Here is a 23,918-nt window from a genome sequence, read left to right on the forward strand (position 1 = left end):
TTCAGGTGTTTTCCAAACTTCTGAGGGTACACAGCTACAGGTCCGCTTCCCAATCTCACCACAGAGCATGGGAAGAGACTAACACTCCTCACCAATATTTCCCCACAGACTGCAGTATTTCCATATCCACACAAGCTAACAAAGCCCTTTGGAACCATGAAGATTTTTTTCCGCTACCAGACATTCAGATTCATCTGGCTCACAAAGCCATCTGGCCGGCGCTTTCACAAAAGTCACCAGCTGGGGGTGCCTCTGACTCTTGCCGACTTTGAAGCCATAAATCGCTGTGAGAGATCATTGCCTAAGAACTTTAACTTTGCTGGGGATGTGCTGGACCAGTGGTCCCAAAAAGAGAAGGTATAAGATGACGGGCCTCCTTTAAATTCTTGGTGTCTACCTGTCTCTCAGACTTCCGTTTCCTTGTTCTGTGGCCATTTTTAATTCCATTTTTTCATACCTCATGGTTTCCTTTGTTTTCCAGTTGCCCTTCTCTCTCTCCAGGGAAGAACTTTGCACCTCAACTACGTATGGCTGTCTTCATCCTCAGCCCCCCTCATCATGGTTACTCAAAGAACTATGCCTCTTTCCCCTCGTTTTCCCCAAGTCGAACATAGCAGCTCTTTGGTCTCCAATTCTTCTGTTTGGTTTGGTCACAAAAAAAACAGTAACTTGAGCTTTGGTTTTATGAATAGTCATTGGTGCAGAAGCAGAGCTTGAAAAGGAAAAAGCAATATGTTTTATGAAGTGTTTAGTGTATCCCCAGGTCAAGGTCCCTGCATACTGACCCCCCCACCCCCAGCCAGGCACTAAGCTGAACACTCTACTTATCAATGCTTACCAAAGTGCACTGCGAGGGCCCGTGCTTCAGAATATATACTACATGTACAAGGTACTGAATATGTGGAGTTAATTCTTCCTAGTAAATAGAATGGACAATCTTCCTTCAAATCTATTGTCTTTAGCAGCTCTCTTATATTTGATACACTCACTTTTGAACAGAGAGCACAGATAGAAGATGAAAATCTCTAGATAAAATGTAGGGACATATTTTGTTTTCAGTATACATATTTATTTTTCAGTAACCCATTTTTAGCAAGTTGTACTGATTTTCCCATTATGGTGGTATTAATAATTAAACATATTTTCCTTCTTAAGTAAAGTATTCAAGTAAAAATGAGTCAACAGTGTAAAGAAGAATACAAAGAACAATAGCACAAGTGTAGACAGATCTGGAAAAATAGTGATACTCAAATGACTAACAATTGAGAAATATGGATCTATATTATTTCATCAAATCCCCATCACCACCCTGCAGCTAAGGGGGCTGCAGATAAGGAACTTAACCTCACAGAAGTTAAGCTACTTATGCAAGTTCACCAGTTCAAAGGTAAATGAACCAGCTTCTGATCTTACAGAGCTTTAATCCATTGGATAGGGATGCCTCTATGATATCACAAAGTTTAATGGAATAAATGGGAACGTGCATACAAAGCTGCAGGAACACAGAGAAGTCAGGAGAAGAAGTGGGAGCTAAGAAAGACTTGACCAAAGAAGTGAAATGAAAACTGGGCTTCCAAGTATTTTCCAACTAGGGAAGGTAAAGGGAGCATTCCAGATAGGGGAAGAAAAGGAGAGTAATATCTCCCCCAAGTAATACATAAAGCAAAGAGATTTTACAGTACAGACTTCTAGAATCATGTATAAGACATTTGCTCCAGAAAGCAATCAAGCTTCTTCTACAAAGGCCCTCCGTCTTGTTCTCGGTTACCTACGAAAGCCATAGCTTGTCCTTTTGGGTAAAAAATAAGTTCCTAATCAGTCTTGGTCCATTCATTTTGGCTTTTGGTTGGAAGAGACTCTAACTTAAACAAGAAATAAATTTATCAAAGGGATGTGGGAGAGGTCACAAAATTGGGTTGGAAGCTGGAGTTTTCACAAGGACAGGAAGCAGGACAGATGCATAAGCACCAAGAGCCAATAGATGGATTTTGCTCCAACCATTTTCTATCTTTTTGTTCTTCTCAGAAAACTCAATCAGGGACAGAAGGTGTGATTGGCCCAACTTGGTTCACAGGCCCACACGCTGATCAGGGAAGAATGGGCACCCTGGTGGGTTGTCTCAACAAGGAGGTATTTGATAGAACAGTGGCTCCCCCACAGACAAACTGGGTTCTGTTACTGGGCTCCACCAGCACAAGTGCTGAAGGAAAGATAACAAATATGTCCCATCTATTTGATGACCACTCAATCAAGCCTTCTCCCCTCTTCCCCATGTGCCCATGCATACCTAGACAGGAGAGAGACCAGCCAACCCAGCCCTGTGGTGGGTGAATGGCAAAGGGGATGAGGTGAAATGGAGCTTTGGAGAACTGGGCTCCTTGTCCCGGAAGGCTGCCAATGTGCTCACCAAGCCCTGTGGTTTAGAGAGAGGAGACCGAGTGGCCGTGATTCTTCCCCGAATCCCAGAGTGGTGGCTCATAAACGTGGCTTGTATGAGAACAGGTCAGTGCCAATATTTAACATTTTTAAATCATGCAGAAACAGAAAAAGACTGAAAGTAGAGGTTTTTATGAATTGTTAGTCCTGACTGAAGTTATGCTTACAAAGAACAGAAAAACTGGGTTGAAATTAGAAGCAATCATGATGCAATAATAAAACACTACCTCAAGAGGTAAGTATTATTGATGCCCATTTTGCGAGAAAGGAAACTGATGTTCAGAAAGGTTAAGTTTGCCCTGAGTCACACAGCTAGAAAGCTATGCAATTGGAGCTTAAACACGAAACTCTATAAAAGCGAATGTGGGTACCAATGCCTCTTTGCAGTGCTGGTTATGATGTGTTCATCCAGATGCTCCAGAACTTACTTCCCTGAATACATTTGGATTCTCCCTGACATAGCAGTACAAAAGGAAGAAAAAAGGACTTTATAACAAAATGACTTTTAAGACTAAGGTTGTAGATTCCAGCTGGAAAACCTTTGCCTCTTCCCAGAAAATTAATGTATTAAATGACACATTTTCTCCCACAGTAGTAATTTATAATGTACCCCAGTAAAATTTCTACAGAACTCTTTTCCTTTCTAGGACAGAGTCCAGCAGAAACCACAGCCAATGAGTTGGCCGTTTATTTTTGTAAATAAAGCTTTAAAGTTTTAATGGAATACTGCCATGCTCACTCATTTACATATTGTCTATAGCTCTTTTTCGGAGAAGGCAATGGCACCCCACTCCAGTACTCTTGCCTGGAAAATCCCGTGGATGGAGGAGCCTGGTAGGCTGCAGTCCATGGGGCCGCTAAGAGTCGGATATGACTGAGCGACTTCACTTTCACTTTTCACTTTCATGCACTGGAGAAGGAAATAGCAACCCACTCCAGTGTTCTTGCCTGGATAATCCCAGGGACGGGGGAGCCTGGTGGGCTGCCGTCTATGGGGTCGTACAGAGTCGGACACGACTGAATTGATTTAGCAGCATAGCTCTTTTTGCACTACAGCAGCAGAATTGCTAATTGAAATAGAGATGGTACGACTCACAAAGCCTAAAATGTTTACTGTCTGGCCTTTTACTGAAAAAGTTTGCACACACAACACAAATGTTTATACATCAATCAAAAATAAACAAGAATACCAAAGGATATACTACTATACCGAACACGAAAACATGTGTTGCAATATCATTAATAATAGGAAAAAATGGAAACAACTATATAAGAACTATTAAATAACTTAAAAACTAGCTGAGAATAAAGTTTAGTGGAGGTGTGGTTATTGCTAATTGAAATTATGATGCTTCAATTTGCTGGAGTGTCATTAAAAGAATAATTACAAGGATTTCATAATAGTGTTGAAAAATGCTCTCATTGCCAATATTACATAAAAATAGCAATATATAAAATTCTTTTTACATTCACTATAAAAAGGAATTTGCAAATGTGAAACAAATTGTGGGTTGGAAAGAGATTAAAGGTTTTGTCATAAAAATATACTAATATTACTTAACATAATGTATGCCATTTGTGAATGCTGAGATTAAAAACAAACCCACAAGCAGAATGGTCAAAAATATACAATTAATTAAATGTTAAACAAGTGCCTGAGGATTATGTTTTCAAGTTCAGAATAATTAAATCTCAGTAAATAGAGATACTAGTACTATGCACCACATAGCTAAACATTTTGCTTTTGCTGTAAAGCGTAAAAATCTGAAATCCACTAGAAGAGAACTTACTCCTGACCCCCAAGCTATCCATTAAATACATCCACATCACAAATCCCCCAAGACTACTAATAATTTCTGAGCCACTAAGAACAAATGATTTGCAAAATAATCTTATATTTTTATATTGAGTGAATGATGAGATATTTTCTTGATTAACTTATCACATCAAATATTTATTCATCTTCTCAAGAGGGGGTGACATGTAAGAGCTTTTAAGATATATTCAGTAATTGAAGTTTCCTTCCTAGGAATTCAACTCCATATCTTCCTATTTAGCGTACTTCAGGGAACTCACCAAGAAATAAGGAGTCTGGTATATGACATAGGTCTTGGGAGTCTGGGAAGTGTATCTTTGAATCTTGGTTCTTCCACTTACTTTACAGCCCTTGGGTTAGTTGTCATCTGCATGCTGGGATTAATTTTAAGTGAGATACCAGGCATATATTCGGAGAAGGCAATGGCACCCAACTCCAGTACTCTTGCCTGGAAAATCCCATGGACGGAGGAGCCTGGTAGGCTGCAGTCCATGGGGTCGCTAAAAGTCGGACACGACTGAGCAACTTGACTTTCACTTTTCACTTTCCTGCATTGGAGAAGGAAATGGCAACCCACTCCAGTGTTCTTGCCTGGAGAATCCCAGGGACGGGGGAGCCTGGTGAGCTGCCATCTATGGGGTCGCACAGAGTCGGACACGACTGAAGTGACTTAGCATTAGGCATATATTACATACTCAATAAATGGCAGTGGCTCTTTGTAATGCTTTACATACATTCCAGTTTCTTGCCATTGATCTGCTTTAGAAAGTGCAAACCACTTTCCCTCTGTTTTGCATCTAACTCTCCCATATATGTTCTTCTCATAAGGAACTAGTACTTTAAAATCAGGCCCATCACAGGCCAATGTTTAGAATGATGTGAAACAGTTGAATAAATTAAGCATTGACAAAGTAATGTAGGCATATGTCAATGAACACAGACCACTGAGAAAACCCAGATTTAAGGGCTGTCTCTACTACTTGCTTGGGTCATATTCCATCAGATGGCAACAACTGCATTGATTTACATGGTTGCTTAGAACAGTGGTCTCCAAGTTTTTTTGGCTATACAATCTATCAATAAAAATTCTTGGGAAACATATACTCCCATCTGGATATAGTTATTTAAGTTGTTCTACTTTGCTAATACAGTATGTATAAAAATATATACAAAAATGAGATAAAGTCATAACAGAATTCCATATCTGCAATAAATTTTTTAAATTCTAATTTCTTCTCTTATCCCTAGTGGCTTATCTTGCCAAACTCATTTGGAAACCATAGGTTCAGATGATTGGATGAGTTGATATTCATGAAAATGTAAACCTGTAAAGTGCTGTAAAATGTAAAGTACTGTTTAAGTGTTATATGACAATGACTAAAATGGAACATATAACAGCCCACCATTATGATGGCTCATGTCAAGAATCATCTGCCAATGCAGGAGATGTGGGTTCCATCCCTGGATCTGGAAGATCCCCTGGAGAAGGAAATAGCAACCCACTCCAGTATTCTTACCTGGGAAATCCTGCGGACAGAGGAGCCTGGCAGGCTGCAGTCCATGGGGTGGCAAAAAGAGGCAGACATGTCTTAGCGACTAAACAACGACAGCATAATGCTTACTATATGCCAGACTTACTATTAGTTTCCCCATTTTACAAAGAAGGAAAGGAAGACACAGAGAGATGAAGGAATAAGTGCAAGGTCACAAAGCACGTATGTTGCAAGAATGGGATTAGATCCAGGGACTGTCGGACTCTGAAGCTAGCGCTCTAAGGATCTCTCAGAGATCAGGGTCCTGCGGGATGTTCCTGGAGACCAAGACAAGGGTAGCTAAAGGTTAGATTTTGCAGCTCTTTGCCATGCAGGCACAAAGCCCAAGTTTCCACAGTCCACAGTCTATTCAGAGGTCTGTCTCTTTCCCAGGGCTTGTCTTCATGCCAGGAACAACCCAGCTGACAGCAAAAGACATCCTCTATCGGCTGCATGCATCTAAGGCCAAGTGCATTGTGGCCAGTGAGGAGGTGATCCCAGCAGTGGAGTCCATTGTGTCCGAGTGTCCAGACTTGAAGACCAAACTCCTGGTGTCTCCACACAGCCAGGATGGGTGGCTCAGCTTCCCAGAGTTACTTCAGTGAGTATTTTCCCCACGTCACTTGCAGTGCCAGCAATAACACCAGTCACAACTACATCTCAGAGTCTCCTAGCCTCCTGCATACTGTGGACTCCTGCATACTGTGGGTTGATACAGGCTCCTTCTCAGGAAAAGTCACCTAATAAAAACGTTTTAAGGACAGAGAAAGGGCTGCAGCTCTGCTCGCATTTCCCTCCTTTTTGCCAGGGCCTGAGATGAGTGTCCTACCCGAGTGAGTACTTGCCTAAGTCCTGGAGCACGTCTCCCACAACTCACGGCCTTGACTCTGGCCACCATTTTTTTTCCTTAAATGTGGTTCACCTCAGGGCTTTTGCACCTGCTGTTTTTTTCTATCTGGAATGCTCTTCCTCAGCCCTCATCAACAGGAAGTTGATGACTTCCTGTCAAACTTCAACTCAAATGTCTTATCCTCAGTGAGACTATCTCTGACCACCAGTTCCAAGCTAGTCTACCACATCATCCTATTGTTTTCTTCATAGTACTCATCACTACCCAAATATCACATCCACTCATTTGTTCCTGTATTTACTATCTGTTTTTCTCCTCTGCAGTTGACAAATGATGACCCATAGGCCAATTCTGGCATGGCACTCACTTTTATAAAGTTGTGTTGGAACATGACCACACCCATTTCTGTGCATATTGTCTAGAGCGGCTCTCATCTCATAAGAGCAGAGTTGGGTAGCTACAGCAGAGACTCTATGACCCCCAAAGCCTAAGATATTTATTATCTAGGTCTTTACAGAAAAAAAAACTTCCATCCTTCTTCTAAACAGTAAGCTCCAAGAAGGTTTTGACTGATCACTCTATTTCTAGTTCCTACCATTTAGTTGGGCCCTAAGAAATGCTTACTGAGGACTGAACAAAACAGCACCCTTAACCTCAATTTTCCTTATATGTAGATGCTTCCTAAACTGTAAAAAATGGAGTAAAATGTTTATTAAATGTATTATCCTTCAAAGAGCTGTTAAGTAGCTTATTTAAAAAAAATACTTTTGATCAGCTTATAAAAAGAAGACATATAAACTCTGTTGAATAAAAGTAGTTTCCATGGCTGGAATAAAATTTTACTAGTAATCAAAACTAAACCCTGTTGGTCAAAACCAAAAGGTTTTCCCACAGCTATGCCAGAGAATGCTGTTTGTGTCTTTCATAAACTGAGTACCTCTGGATAAGTCAAGTAACATCTCTAAAACTCTGTATCTTATCCATAAAATAAGGATAGTATAGTATCTACACCAATGAGTTGTATAAAAATCAAATGTGATGAAGCATGTGAAGTTTTTAGCATAATGCTTGGCACAGAGTAATCACTCTATAACATTTATAGTAATTATAATTATTATTAGTCTCAAGTTAACAAAGCCATTCAGCAGTGCAGTAATTCCCTAAGGTCAGTTCAGTTCAGTCGCTCAGTTGTGTCTGACTCTTTGCGACCCCATGAATTGCAGCACGCCAGGCCTCCCTGTCCATCACCATCTCCCGTAGTTCACCCAAACTCACGTCCATCGAGTCGGTGATGCCATCCAGCCATCTCATCCTCTGTCGTCCCCTTTTCCTCCTGCCCCCAATCCCTCCCAGCATCAGAGTCTTTTCCAATGAGTCAACTCTTCGCATGAGGTGGCCAAAGTACTGGAGTTTTAGCTTTAGCATCATTCCTTCCAAAGAACACCCAGGGCTGATCTCCTTTAGAATGGACTAAATTCCCTAAGGTAGTGTTATTCAATTGAATATTCATATTCCTCAGTAAAATATTTTTAACACACTCCCTTAATATATATTTATTTATTTATAAATTATATACATGTACTTTTGTGTACCACACAAATATAAAAAATAATTATTTTAAAGAATGAATTCTAAAATACATATAATTTGAAATTTTATTTTCTTCTCATTCCAGTCATCTTGCATATACTCCTAGGCAGCAAGTTCCCCTACTTTCAAGACTCCTGTCCTAAACAACTCTGCCCATTCTGTTGAGTCCCCAGAAAACCTTTAAAGCGTCACAAAATCCACAGGAGACAGAGAACTTTGAACTCATATGAATTTCAAATTGAAATTTATACATCTGGGGAGTATTTTTCAAGGTAAAGGGAATCCTCACTTCAAACCAACAACTTTGGAGTGTCATAACTTGACAACTGGCATGGATTGTTTCTCTAAAAGCTAAGGAAAAGAGACATAAATTGCCAACAACTGGCTGTTCTGTCAGAAAACCACACACAGCCACAATCAGGGCTATTTCATTTTGTTAGAGTCAATCTTCTGGGAGTTCACTTTAAGGTTTCTCACGCTACTTCTGTCTCCCATGGATAGATGTTCATGGACATTTTCCAGAATATTATACTAGAATGGGGAAACAGTTAAAATTATGGGCCTGACTGATATTTCTCTTTTCCTGTCCTAATAAAAAGGACCCTTCCCTTCAGCTCAAGACCCTGGATTCTGATCATAAGGGGCTTAAAACAATGTTCCAGGAAGAACTATATGAACAAAAGTATGGAGGCAAAGAAAACCCCAAAATGTGTAAAGAAAGGACTGCAAGCAGTTTGGGATGGCTAGAAAAGAAAATATGAAGCCAGAGTGGAGGCCAGAAGAGCAAGCAGAGGCCAGATAATGGCCTCTCATATAAAAATCTGACTCTTTGCGATCCCATGGACTATACAGTCCATGGAATTCTCCAGGACAGAATACTGGAGTGGGTAGCCATTCCCTTCTCCAGGGGATCTTATCAACCCAGGGATCAAACCCAGGTCTCCCACATTGCAGGCATATTCTTTACCAGCTGAGCCATCAGGAAAGCCCAAGAATACTGGCATTGGTAGACTATCCATTCTCCAGTGGATCTTCCCAACCCTGGAATAGAACCAAGGTCTCCTGCATTGCAGGCGATTCTTGACCAGCTGAACTACCAGGGAAGCCCAAAGATTGAATACGCATGCTAATTTTTTAACTTGATCCTATGAACAAGGGATCTAGAAAGGGAAATGGCAACCCACTCTAGTATTCTTGCCGGGAGAATTCCATGGATGGAGGAGCCTGGTGGGCTGTGGTCCATGGGGTCACAAAGAGTAGGACACGACAGAGCAACTAATACACACATGACAAGGGAAGCCAGTGAAGAGTTTTAAGAAGTGAAGTGTCAAGGTCAGTTTCCAGTTTTAAATAGATTTTTCTGGCAACTGCATAAAAAATAAATTTGAATAGAACCAAACTGGAATCAAAGAGACCATCTGAAAGGCTTATCTAGGGGAGCAAAGATGAGATTCTAAGTCCAAGCTCTGATGAGTAGTACTGAGAGAAGGAGGCACACTAAAGAAAGAACTAGAAGGATTTGGAGACTGATTGGACATGAAGAATGAAGGCAGGAATCTTCTGCTTTTAACTCAGATAACTTAGTGGGTGGGATACTATCAGCTGGAGAAAGAGTTTAAAGTTGTGTTCTCAGTCGCTCAGTAGTGTCTGACTCTGAGACCCCACTGACTGTAGCCTGCCAGGCTCCTCTGTCCATGGGGATTCTCCAGGCAAGAATACTGGAGTGGGTTGCCATGCCCTCCTCCAGGGGATCTTCCCAACCCAGGGATTGAACCCAGGTCTCCCACATTGCAGGCAGATTCTTTACTGTCTGAGCCACCAATTGAGGGGACTAAGAACAAACAAATGTGTAGCAAGTGGTAGATATTTGAGTCTCAGGCTCAAGGAGGTAAGGATATAAATCTGGAATCATCAGCATATAATCGGTTCCCAAAAACTGATTATATATATAAGTCAGGTATGCAAAGAAAGACAGAAGTCATACGCTGGAAACCCTGCTTGAAAATCTTCTTGTCACTCACAGATTATAATGTTTCTTTGTTTTAAAAATCAAAAGCTTTATATCAAAAGTTTTACATACTAGATTAAGACGCATTCAAAGATGAGTTGGGCTTTTTTGGTTTGTTTTTGTTTGCTTGTTTGTATCAGATACTATGATGATATTCCCCTTTCTCCAGTCCAACACATACCAATTTCACCATATATTTTACTGAAAAAGTCAATACAATTGAATGGTCTATTTTTATTTGGGGAGAGGGGACAAGGGGTAGGGTAGGCAAGTTACCAAGAAAACCACATTAATATTTCATGAAACTATATTTGACAATATAGTGTGTGTTTATACCATTAATCCTTACTGTTTTAAAATTTCAGTGGCAATCTTAATCTAATTAGGATGGATTAAAATGGTATCCTGAACTCTGTTTCCTTCAACCTGAGATATTAAAAAGATATGTGAGTTTCAAAAATTCATAGGTGTTCTATTGGGTATTAAATACTGAGTAACAAACCAACTCAAAAGTTAGTGATGTAAAAACAATCATTTTATTTGCTCAAGATTCTTTGGGTTAGAAATTCATGTAGGTCTCAGCAGAAGCAATTTATCTCTGCTCCACATCAGCTTGACTGGAGCTGGAGGATCCAAGTGGGTTCACTCATAATTCTGAGACTTTGGTGTTCGTTAAACATTTCTCTTCTCCCACACATGCCCTGTCTCTCCAGCAGGACAATCTGAACATTTTTATGTGGTGGCTGTGTTCCAGTGAAAAGTGAAACTACAAAGCCTTGGTGGCTCAGGCTGAGAAGTTGCACAACTTCTGTCATGTTCTGTTGGTCAAAGCAAATCTTAAGACCAGCCCAGATTCAAGGAGAGAGGACACAGGCTCCATCCCTCAGTGAGGCATGCTTAGATGGAAGGAATTGTTGGGGCTGTCTATGCAGACAATATTACAAAGATATTACTATCAGTTAAAGTGCTCTTAGCTTTAGCAATAGAAGACCCAAGTAAGCATGGCTTAAACAATACAAGTTTATTATATTACAGATAAGAAGTACAGAGGTAGAATGGAATGAGAGTTGGTTAATTCAGTGTTTTTTTGAAGATAGCATGGACCTAGATTCATTCATCTTTCCATCATGCCATCCTCAGTGTGGATGATAATGCTTCTTGTGATCCCAACATGGCTAGGCTAATTCCAGACATCAAGTACTCTTGCAACAATATCCAAAGGTCAAAAAGCAAGATGAATGGGGGTAGGGGGAGGCAGTATTCCTCCCTAATTGCATCATATGCCCATTCCTAACTCAGTAACTCGGAGAAGACAATGGCACCCCACTGCAGTACTCTTGCCTGGAAAATCCTATGGACAGAGGAGCCTGGTGGGCTGCAGTCCATGGGGTGGCTAAGAGTCGGACATGACTGAGCGACTTCACTTTCACTTTTCACTTTCATGCATTGATGGCAACCCACTCCAGTGTTCCTGCCTGGAGAATCTAGTGGTCTAGTGGTCTAGTGGTCTAGACCACTGGTGGTCTAGTGGTTAAGTTTTTATGCCCTCACTTCCAAGGGTACAGGTTCAATCTTTGGATGTAGAACTAAGATCCCACAAGCCATGCAGCACAGCTGCGAAGTCCCTATAAGTTTTCTTGAGAAATTTCTCTCAGGGAGGCTTTGGATTACATTCTGGTGTCAAGAAGGCATAAGTAGCAAAGCAAAAAAAAAAAAATCAGAGCTAAACTGGTCTGCTATGTTCAGTCATCATCTTGGGGCCCATACTTTACAGAACTGCCTCTGCAGAGCACAGTTGTGTGGAGACAGGAAGTCAAGAACCAATGGCCATTTATTTCACCAGTGGGACCACAGGTTCTCCCAAGATGGCCCAACACTCTCAGAGCAGCCTGGGAATTGGGTATACCCTCTGTGGAAGGTAAGGAGGAAAACTGTTTTTTGTTTTTTTTTTTTTTAATTATCCCCTGAGCTGCCAATATGTATATCCAATTGCCTAGCTGGCACCTCTACTTGGGTGGCTATTAGGTATTTCCAATGAAACATCTACAAAATAGAACTCTCGATGTCTTAATTCAGGAAATTGTACCATCTAACCAACTGGTCAAGCAAGAACTTAGGACCTGACCTTGATTCAGTCCCCACAACAGCATGTCTGGCTCCTTCTCCTTTTGGCCACATAAATTTGCCCACCCAGAAAGGCCTTCCAAGATGTCCTAAAACTATCACATTACCCTATTTCATTTTCCTCATAGCACTTATCACTATTTGAAGTTATGATATTTACTTAGATACTTATTCACTATCTCCCTAAAACAGGGAAGAAATCTGGTCTTCCTTGCACTCTGCTATAGAACAATGTCTATCATATAATATTTGCTCAGTAAATAGTTGTCACCTCAATGGACAAACTTGGAAAAACATGCAAAACCCAGACTCCCACTCTACTCTCAGACTACCTAAGATTCTGAAAAGCCCTCTAACAAGAATGAGAGGTGGTGCTGCTCATCTGGGCGTGGGGCTTCTTTTGACCCTTCTCCGTAGCCATTGAGGTTCCAAGGCAAGGCTGTTCCTTAAGGACACAAATTTGCTTACTTTCCTGTTTCTTTGTTTTATTTCAGCTTGGTCTGTCTTGTTGCTTCCCCATATCACTTAGGTATTGGCTGGACCTGAAGTCCACAGATATCATATGGAACATGTCTGACACTGGCTGGATCAAGGCTGCCATTGGCAGTGTGTTTTCCTCCTGGCTTCAAGGAGCCTGTGTCTTTGTGCATCGGATGGCCCAGTTTGACACCGACACTTTCCTGGATGTAAGTCACTACTTCAAATTACATATAGTTTTCTAAATTGCATATAGGTTTCTCTCGTCTTTCCCAGAACCATAGAGACATGATTCCTCAGAATGCAGGACTTCTTGGGCTTATGAAAATCATTTGTTTTTAAGAAGTGAAGTCTCCAGAGACTTGGCTTTAAAATGTATTTAACAGAGTGAAGAAGGAACACCCACAACGCTCTTAAGCATAAGAACCCCTCTTGTGCTTCAAATTGTTCAGGATTTGCTAGTATCACTTAATCAGTGGCCACCTGAGAGTCTGGTTCTAAATAACAGATTAAGTCTCAGTTCAGTTCAGTGGCCCAGTCATGTCTGACTGCCTGAGAGTCTAGTTCTAAATAACAGATTAAGTCTCAAGTCTAAATAAATCTTTGGTTTCTGTTTCAGTGAAACAAAGACAATAGTTGATAAGTCTGAACTCCTGTGTAGAGGAGATTGAAGGTGGTGTCACCTTTCTCCCAGAGTAGCACCTTTCATACTCCCTTCGCCCTGTGCTTCTCACTTTGCTAATTCTCAGAACCCAATATTCTTCTTGAAACCAGGAACATCCATCCTTCTCAGCCAGCAACAGCTAGAATGAGGTATCAGATGGCTCCAGTTTCTTAAGCCTTTAGAAAAATGTGATTCAAGGCCAATTATTTTTCAACCCCATGAATGATCAATCAAGTTTAACCAAATACTTATTATTAAAAGCACCACACCTGTGTGTGACTAAAAGCTATGCTCACCCTGTTATTTTGCCAACTGGTTTGACGAGATGGTTTATGAGTTTTCACAGAAATTTAGAGTAACATAAGAACTTGGGTCTCTACATCAGATTTGTAAAGTTACTTGAAGTAGGTAAGTTAATTTTACAGTTTTAAAACCAACATTTATAAAATAAGAATATTTTATTATTTATGAAATATTCTTTCATAAAGTAATATATTACAATATGTAAATAGAAATATTTAATAATGTTAATATACCATCACATGTAATTATATATAACATTATTAGTATTCTTATTTAGTATATTCAATGAGACAAAATATTCTTTTTATAAAATATTCAATGTGTAACATCTAAATATCTTATATGTCATTGGCAAATTATATATTAATATAATATTGATATATCTGTTTCATGAAATATTAAATACAAATATTAAAATTGTTCTCATTCAGTTGCTAAATTGTGTCTGAATCTTTGGTACCACACTGATGGCAGCATGGCAGGCTTCCCTGTCCTCCACTATCTCCCAGAGTTTGCTCAAACTCATGTCCGTTGAGTCAGTGATGCTCTCTAACCATCTCATCCTGTGACACCATTTTCTCCTTTTGCCTTCCATCTTTAGCATTGAGGTCTTTTCCAATGAGTTTTCTCTTCACATCAGATGGCCAAAGTATTGGCACTTCAGCTTTAGCATCAGTCCTTCCAGTGAAAATTCAAGGTTGATTTACTTTAGGTTTGACTGGTTTGATCTGTTTGCTGCCCAAGGGACTCTCAAGAGTCCACATTTGAAAGCATCAGTTTTTCAGCACTCAGCCTTTTATATGGTCCCAATCTCAGATCCGTACATGATTACTTGAAAAACCATAGATTTGACTAAATGGACCTTTGTCAGCAAAGTGATGTCTTTGCTTTTTTAATATGTTGTCTAGGTTTGTCATAGCTTTCCTTCCAAGAAGCAAGTGTCTTTTAATTTCATGGTTGCACCACAATTTGAAAGCATCAGTTTTTCAGCGCTCAGCCTTTTATATGGTCCAACTCTCACATTCATTCATGACTACTGGAAAAACCATATTTTTGACTATATGGACCTTTGTTGGCAAAGTGATGTCTTTGCTTTTTTAATACATTGTCTAGGTTTGTCATAGCGTTCCTTCCAAGAAGCAAGTGTCTTTTAATTTCATGGCTGCAGTCACCATCCACAGTGATTTTGGAGCCCAAGAAAATAAAGTGTTTCACCGTTTTCATTGTTTCCCCATCTATTTGCCATGAAGTGATGGGACCAGATGCCATGATCTTAGTTTTTTTAATGTTGAGTTTTAAGCCAGCTTTTTCACTCTCCTCTTTCACTCTCATCAAGAGGCTTTTTAGTTCCTTTTGCTTTCTGCTATTATAGTGGTATCATCTGTGTATCTGAGGTTATTGGTATTTTTCCATGAGATGATCACATGTCAATGAAAGAAAAGAGGAGGTTGTAGACATCAGCTCCAGTCATTGCCTTTAATTAACCACTGCTGATATTTTGTCTTTCTCCATCATCCAGACACTTACCACTTATCCCATCACGACCCTCTGCAGTGCTCCCACCGTCTACCGGATGCTTGTGCAAAAAGACCTTAAGAGGTATTTGGGCAGAAATCTCCATTTGAACCACAAACAAAAGTTATAATCCAGCAACACAGATCTCCCCTTTTCAGTACAAGATAGTTTCTCAGTCTCACCATTACTTACATTTTGAACCAAATAATTCTGTGTCATGGAGTGCTGTCCTTTGCTTTGTAGCATTCTACCTGGCCTCTACCTACTATTAATCTATATCAGTAGGACTTCCCTCTCCATCAGTGGTGATGATCAAAAATGTCTCCAGACATTACCAAGAGTCTCCTAGAGGGCAACCTCCCACCCCTGGCCCCCAACATCCCCAGTTTAAGAATCACTGGAACAACAGAACACTTCCAGAGACAACAAGAGTTCTGTAATCCCAGTGCTTTTATCACCCCTGCTCTAAACACACACACACACACACACACACACACACACACACACATCTATATTTATACTGCCCTGAAGTTAATAAAGTCTTATGACTTAAAGCTTATATTCAACTTAGCCAAATCACCTGAACGTTAGGTGAAGTTGCAAAGTATATTTATTTAACTAACATGAATTTAATATATAAGGAGAGAGAGAAAGGAAGAAACAATTTAAGTCATTACAGTCACCTGCTTCTCCCCTAAACCTAGATCCTTCAAAGACAAAACAAACAGAAAAAAGGCTTCCCCCAAGGTGTGGATGTCAAGGAGGGAGATAGCTATGAGAAACAATAAAGGAGACATGAATTTTCCCTTTTCCTAATCAACTCCTTGTGGCCCTCAGAATGTGAACATCTTGCTCAAATTTTAAGATTAATTCAAGGGCTTCTATTCTGAATAGGCCCAATTCATTTTCTACCAAACCCTCCCTCCCATTATGGACCTCACTATGTTAGAATTGAGCTGTTCCAAGCTTTCTCACCTGAACCTGGCTGGGCAATTGAGTAGTAAGCCACTAGTTAAAAGCTCACGCTACAAAGTCAAACAGGTGGACTCTGCTCCTAATAATGGATCTCAATCACTCAAGAAAACCTTGCTAAGGCTCCCTTAACTCCATCCATAAGAGATATTTAAGAGCCACCTCATGGGTTGTGGTAAGAATTCAACAACAGCAGCATGTTTGGTGAATGAGATACTTGACAAGTGATAAGTGTAGAGGACAGATTACTCAACTCTGCTCTTTATCATTTGGGAGGGCTTGGGCAAGTTCTTTAACTTTTTTCAACCTCAATGTCTTCATCTGTAAAACAGAGTTTGTGAAGATTATGAGAGTGCTCCACAAGCCCTTGTAACATCAAAAATGTTCAATTAATATTAGCTGCCATATTTCTTGGCTCTTAATAAGTTCTTAATATCATTATTAGCATTTTCTCCAACATTTTCCTCTCTTGAATGACATGTTAAATGTAAACTCCACCAAGAAACTGTTTTAATCATAACATACCCCATGTGCCTAGAACAACATCTGACAAGAGTATTTGCTCAACAAATATTCTCTGAATGAACTTTCCTAAGACTTGCCCTTCCTCACTCTTTGCTTGTTTCCAATGTCCTAGTTATCTGCCAATGAAAGCCACTCATATTTTGCTCCCCAAAGACCCCAGTGAAACTCTCTCTCCAGATATAAATTCAAGAAGCTGCGGCATTGCTTGACAGGAGGGGAGCCACTCAATCCAGAGGTACTGGAACAGTGGAAAGTGCAAACTGGATTGGAGCTGTATGAGGGCTACGGACAGACAGAAGTGGTATGTTTAATGGACAAAGTTTAGCCTTTCAACCCCAGGACTGTCAACTGAGCCCCTGAAGTGTTCCCATCATGCTCTAAATTGATGGTATTTCCTAAAACTTCTAAATTGCCCGACTAGGTTTGACTGAAGGGGAATCATGATTATTCTTGGCTTTCCTCCCTCCTTCTCACACAGGCTAAGTCTCAGAGGTGTTAGAGATTTAAGAGGTTCAAAATTGAATAGCTCATCTTTCCAATGCACTGGGAAGGACCCCAGAGAGTCCCAGTGGGCTTAACAGAACTTAAGGTGCACTTAATGGTACTCAGCCAAAAGGAGTGATTTTCAAAGTGTAGTCCCCAAACCAGCAGTATCAGTAGCACCTATGAATTTGGTAGAAATACAAATTCAAATACCCCGGCCTCTCCCTGACCTACGAATGAGAAACTGGGATGGGGCCCCAGCAATGTGTTTTAACTGATACATACTCAAGTTTGAGAACTACTAGTCCTCTCGCCTGGAGAATCCCATGGACGGAGGAGCCTGGTGGGCTGCAGTCCATGGGGTCTCGAAGAGTCAGACACGACTGAGCGACTTCACTTTCACTTTTCACTTTCATGCATTGGAGAAGGAAATGGCAACCCACTCCAGTGTTCTTGCCTGGAGAATCCCAGGGACGGGGGAGCCTGGTGGGCTGCCGTCTATGGGGTCGCACAGAGTCGGACACGACTGAAGCGACTTAGCAGCAGCAGAAGCAGCAGTCTCAAATAATGGAGAAGGAAATGGCAACCCACTCCAGTGTTCTTGCCTGGACAATCCCAAGGACGGTGGAGCCTGGTGGGCTGCCGTCTATGGGGTCGCACAGAGTTGGACACGACTGAAGCAACTTAGCAGCAGCAGCAACAGTCTCAAATAATGTATTTTGGAAGATGAGCTTGAATACTTGAAAAATCAGTCAAAACTGGGTCTTGGATTTCATTGTCATGATATATTAACAGCTACAGAAAAATGAATTTTTACATAGTTACATAAAATATATTCTCTTAATAGGGAATAATTTGTGCCAATCAGAAAGGACAAGAAATTAAACCGGGCTCAATGGGGAAAGGAGTACTACCCTACGATGTGCAGGTGGGTAATACCCAACTGGTTCAACAAAGAAGAGAGACTATTTCAGATTTCTGCTATTTGTTACACAACTATTAATAACCCATTTTCATTTTGTGAAAAGAAAGTTTTAGGTACCTAAACTGTTTCTTTCATTCTAGATTATTGATGAAAATGGCAACATCCTACCACCTGGAAAAGAAGGGGAAATTGCCCTCAGGCTAACATCTACACGACCCTTCTGTTTCTTCTCTGAATATGTGGTACAAGAATGTAGAACTTTAATAGACTTTAATAGAAAAGGTGGTATAATAGGGAGTCATATAGACTTGGGTCCAAATTTCATATCCCACATGTTTTGCTATGTAACCCTGGACAAGTCACAAAATCCAAGTCTATTTCATCAGCTGTAAAATGAAAAAAATAGATATATTATCTCTCTCCTAAGGATTTTGTAAAGATTAAACTCTATGTGAAAGAAACCAGCTACTTTGGTTGTCCTCAGAAAGGACACCTGGATAGGCTTTAGGGGGTGGGGGGAGGTAGATATGTGGTGCCATGGGTGGCATAGATAATATTTTTTATTATACTCTTGTATTCTTTTGTATTCTTTGCCAGGAACTACCTTTTTAAATTTTTTTTTAGAAATAGAATATGAAATGTACTAGTCACTTTATGGGTGCCATACCCCTTCTATTCTGATCAAACTAATCCCCAGTGTCATGTTTGATTCATAGGACAATCCAGAGAAAACTGCTGCCACCGTAAGAGGGAATTTTTACGTCACTGGAGACAGAGGAGTGATGGACAGTGATGGTTATTTCTGGTTTGTTGGCAGAGCTGATGATGTCATCATATCCTCTGGGTATGTACATTTGGTACTTTTAGAAAGTCACCATTTACCAGGGAAATCTACTTAGGTGTAGATATCAAAGGCTTCTTCTTTTCCCCTTCTAGGTACCGTATTGGGCCATTTGAAGTGGAGAGTGCACTAATTGAGCACCCAGCGGTCGTTGAATCAGCTGTTGTCAGCAGTCCAGATCCAGTCAGAGGAGAGGTAGTATGAAGGTCACTAATTAAAGTGGCAATATTGTATTTTCAAGTTGCCCATCTAACCACTTTAAAGAATGAATCAAAAGTAGTCATGTAATGAGACACACATGGCAATATATATTAGGCAATCAACTTTACAAGTGAGTTGTGTACCAAAGGGAATGTTTTAAGATTCTTTTAGTAGCAAATGACAGAAACTCAACTCAAACTGACTTATATTTCTTTAAAAAAAAAAACAAAAACAATCTATTGGCTCACACATCCAAGGGTTCATGTGATATTAGCAAAACTTAGTCTGTCTCTATTTCTTGCTCTGCTGTTCCTTATGTTGGCACTATTTGGGCAGGTTCTTCCCACCTGACGGTAGCAAACACCATATATACTTAACAAATTACACCTTAACAACCCCAGGAAAGGAGACAGCTTTTTGCTGTCTTTGCAAAGATCTTTGCTGTCTGGCTCAACCTGGATCATATGCCAGTCATTGGACATAGGAGTTAGTGTCAACTCCATCAGAGAGGTAAAGTAATCCTCCACAGGCAAATCAGGGTGCTGTTACTGAAAAGGGAAGACCAGATACTGCACAAGCAAAAGCAGATTTTACTATATGTATGATTGTCGTGAAATGCATACTGTACTTTCTCACAGAAACAGTGCAAATAAGAGATTGTGACCAAGTTCCCAAACAAATACCACAATCCTAATTAGGACCCAATGAAAGGGACTTCAGGGAATGACAAAAGTAGCCTTAGTTTTTGATGTTCAGTTACTCAGTTGTGTCTGACTCTTTGGGACCCCATGGACTGCAGCACGCCAGGTTTCCCTGTCCTTCACTATCTCCCAGAGTTTGCTCAAAATCAGATCCATTGAGTCAATGATGCCATCCAACTATCTCACCCTCTGTCGCCCCCTCCTCCTCCTGCCCTCAATCTTTCCCAGCATCAGGGTCTTTTCCCATGAGCTGGCTCTTCCCATAGGTGGCCAAAGTATTGGAGCTTCAGCTGCAGCATCAGTCCTTCCAATGAATATTCAGAGTTGATATCTTTTAGGATTGACTGGTTTGATCTCCTTGCTGTCCAAGGGACACTCAAGAGTCCTCTCCAGCTCCACAATATGAAGGCATCAGTTTTTCAGTACTCAACCTTTTATATGGTCCAACTTTCACATCCATACATGACTAATGGAAAAACCATATTTTTGACTATATGGACCTTTGTTGGCAAAATGATGTCTTTGCTTTTTAATATGTTGTCTAGGTTTGTCATAGCTTTCCTTCCAAGAAGCAAGTGTCTTTTAATTTCATGGCTGCAGTCACCATCCACAGTGATTTTGGAGCCTAAGAAAATAGTCTTTCATTGTTTCCATTGTTTCCCCATCTATTTGCCATAAGTGATGGGACCAGATGCCATGATCTTAGTTTTTTGAATGCTGAGTTTCAAGCCAGCTTTTTCACTCTTCTCTTTCACCTTCATCAAGAAGCTCTTTAGTTCCTCTTCGCTTTTTGCCATTAGAGTAGTGTCATCTGCATATCTGGGGTTATTAATATTTCTCCTGGCAATCTTGATTCCAGCTTGAGCTTCATCCAGCCTGGCATTTTCCATGATGCACTCTGCATATAAGTTAAATAAACAGGGTGACAATATACAGCCTTGACAGACTCCTTTCCCAATTTGGAACCAGTCCATTGCTCCATGTCTGGTTCTAACCGTTGTTTGTTGACCTACATACAGGTTCTCAAGAGGCAGGTAAGGCAGTCTAGTATACCCATCTCTTTAAGAATTTTCCACAGCTCAGTTGTGTCCAACTCTTTGTGACCCCATAGACTGTAGCCCATCAGGCTCCTCTGTCCATGGAATTCTCCAGGCAAGAATACTGGAGTAGGTTGCCATTTTCTTCTCCAGGGGATCTTCCTGACCCAGAGATCAAACCCAGGTCTCCTGCATTGCAGGCAGATTCTTTACCATCTGAGCCGCCAGGGACGCTCCAGCCTTAGTTCTAGGAGGAAGTCAAATAGCATGGAAGAGAGAATTTTCTTTTCCTCATGGAAGTTTCCTATATACTTTATGTTGAAATTTCAAAAACACTTTGCTTATCAGCATTCTCCCACATCTCTTTCTGTATTCCTGGCTCAAATTATACATGACCTTCTGTGGATCCCATTCTCATACCTCCAGTATCACTTCCATGATCAATGGATTCTGTTGTCCAAAATACTTTTCTCCTGTCACCAAATTCTCCTTGTCTCAATACAACCATTTCAGCTGAATATCAGAAGTAAACATGAATTAGAATCAATGTATGAATTGTTACTAACTTATATTCACCTCAGTAGTTATCTAGTTAGTGGGTTTTAAACAGTATTACAAAGAGAAGCAAAAAATATCAAGCAAGAAAGGCTTTTTATAGTAGATCAGTCCTTTCTGAGTCCATTTCTCAACATACACACTTTCTCCATCAGGCCTCCTCAAAACACATATTCTCTAAACCTCCAATAATCCTCTACTACTTCTTAAGTATGATGGAATAAGTGGCTACCTGTCAATCAAGGACTGCCTATTTAATAAACAGGATTAGTCTGGTTGAAATGTTCAATACTAGTGTGGCATGAAAATAAAATGAAGCCTTTAGCTTTATTGAACCACTGCATTCATCACTCTCTCAAACCATTTATCTGGAATTAGATCTCAAAACCTCACTGTATAGTTGTATTCAAGTTTTGTTCATAGGTGATCTCCAGCATATGCATGCATTTCTCAATCTACTATTAACAAACAATTAAGTATTGGTGTTTGCCATTGATTCCAAACTCTTTGATGTGTCTGAAAAAGAAATATATTGATATAAATTGATTTTTTCCCCCTACAGGTAGTGAAAGCTTTTGTTGTTTTATCTGCACCCTTTAAATCATCCAACCCAGAGAAATTAACTCTTGAACTTCAGGATCATGTAAAAAAATCAACTGCACCTTACAAGTATCCAAGAAAGGCAAGTATTGTGCCCAAAAGTTAAATGTGTTACCAAATAAATATCTAAACTAGTAAGTACAAATATTAGCTTTTGATTTTATAGTAACTCATTATACAAGTAGAGGACACCTGTTTCAACTTTAAGAATTTTGCTTTAAAATACTTTATATTAAGATACTACAGATGTTTGAAGAATTAGAATCTTTGGTCATCTCTACAATACTAAGTATACTAAAGATCCTTATCAGACTAATCAGTCCCATTTCATATGAGGAAAAAAAAATAGTGGCCAATTGTTTTCAAAGACAGCACGACTTATCTATCATAGTACTTTTGGGCCATTATACCTTTCTAAATTCAAAGCATGTGACTTTAAGTATTAAGGGATCAAATTTGAGGGACAGGAAGACAATATCATCCAAAGAAACTGGAATTTTTCCTGAAACCTTCTCCAAAGGAGGGATTTAAGGACAATTCTATATAAAGACACACAGATGGCACTACAATCTCCTTCTAGTCCTAGAATCCTATTAGTTGATATTGACTGATCCTCTACATAAGAATTCAGTTTCAGTTGGCATCATTTCAGCTAAAAGGTAGTTAATTTCAACCTAAGCAACCTAATTTCCATTCAGTTCACTTAATCAGTGCCTAGTTTCTTTTCATAAATGTTTGAGGACATTTTAAAATACAGTAGTCATATCTTGAGGGAGAGCAAAAAGTATTTTACTGTCAAGTCAGGGCCTAAGTAGGAAATTGTATATACTCAAAATTATCTTTAAAAAATCTCCCCAGAACTTCCAGGACCCAGTTCTTAAAAGGTCAAAAAAAACGAGAATTAACTTGATGTTTCTCTTTGCATTTAGCTGTGGCCTCCATCTCCCTGGGGAAGTAGAGACCTAGGTCTGGTTTGAATTAGAGGAAAGCAATAGAATAAAGGGACTGTTCTTCTGTAAAGCAAACCAGCATTAAAAACCAGCATGATGGAGCTCCACTGTATATATAAACTGAACAGTTTCTGGTGACCAAGACATTCAATTAGCTTCACGCAACAGACACTGAAAGTCAACAGACACTTGATCAGACACTTAAAGTCACATGCTTTACTAGTGGGGACAGTAAACTTGATCAAGTGTCTCATACTATGTTTTTCTGTTAACTAGGTGGAATTTGTTAAAGAACTCCCAAAGACAATCACTGGGAAAATCAAACGCAACGTTTTAAGAGACCATGAATGGGGTCGAACATAGCCTGACAAGAACACAGTGGCATTAAGCAGTTAACAGGGCTGCCTTCTTTTAGTCCTTGCTTCCCAATAATTGAGCGACTACTCTCTTAAAATGCTTACGATCTTTCCTGGTTGAAAAACTCTACCGAGTTTTTGTTTTGCACTTCGCCAAAAAATAAGTAAGTAAAAATCTAAAAATATTTGGGAAGAAAATGATGATGAACAAACAACAAAGGCAACGATAAATGGCTTGTAGTGTTTAAAATAGGAGTCAAATGATTAATTAGAAAAATATAATGGATGATGAATTTACCTTGTGCCTGATCTTTTCAAAATAAAGATTAGAACTATTCTAAGAGAAATGCCCAAGACACAATTTCTTCTACTTAAAATCTTTATATGCTACTAATTCTTTAAGGTGAATTAAAATACTACTCTTAAAGTAAGGACTCTAAAGAATTCAAAAGTCAAT

General features: G+C 39.8%; 1 protein-coding gene across 1 annotated transcript; it reads left to right on the plus strand.

Moving 5' to 3' along the window:
* Window positions 1-156: 156 nt before the first annotated feature.
* On the plus strand, window positions 157-23,518 carry LOC129637279 (acyl-coenzyme A synthetase ACSM4, mitochondrial). Its single transcript, XM_055561276.1, has 13 exons — window positions 157-357; window positions 2,292-2,502; window positions 6,178-6,385; window positions 12,007-12,150; window positions 12,886-13,042; window positions 15,320-15,399; window positions 16,990-17,113; window positions 18,143-18,223; window positions 18,361-18,462; window positions 18,937-19,064; window positions 19,157-19,256; window positions 22,118-22,237; window positions 23,382-23,518. Exons 1-13 carry the CDS (start codon window positions 157-159, stop codon window positions 23,466-23,468), a joined length of 1,743 nt encoding a protein of 580 aa, XP_055417251.1. The 3' UTR covers window positions 23,469-23,518.
* The last annotated feature ends 400 nt before the right edge of the window (window positions 23,519-23,918 follow it).

Source organism: Bubalus kerabau, chromosome 23 (genome assembly GCF_029407905.1).
Source record: "Bubalus kerabau isolate K-KA32 ecotype Philippines breed swamp buffalo chromosome 23, PCC_UOA_SB_1v2, whole genome shotgun sequence".
NCBI lineage: Eukaryota > Metazoa > Chordata > Mammalia > Artiodactyla > Bovidae > Bubalus > Bubalus kerabau.

What these genes read in the sequence shown, in the direction of transcription:
- LOC129637279 (XM_055561276.1), top strand. Translation starts at nt 157, where the DNA reads ATGAAGATTTTTTTCCGCTACCAGACATTCAGATTCATCTGGCTCACA. An exon ending in GTTTCTTCTCTGAATATGTG is followed by an intron (nt 18,463 to 18,936) that starts GTACAAGAATGT and finishes TTTGATTCATAG; the next exon opens with GACAATCCAGAGAAAACTGC. An exon ending in CTTACAAGTATCCAAGAAAG is followed by an intron (nt 22,238 to 23,381) that starts GCAAGTATTGTG and finishes TCTGTTAACTAG; the next exon opens with GTGGAATTTGTTAAAGAACT.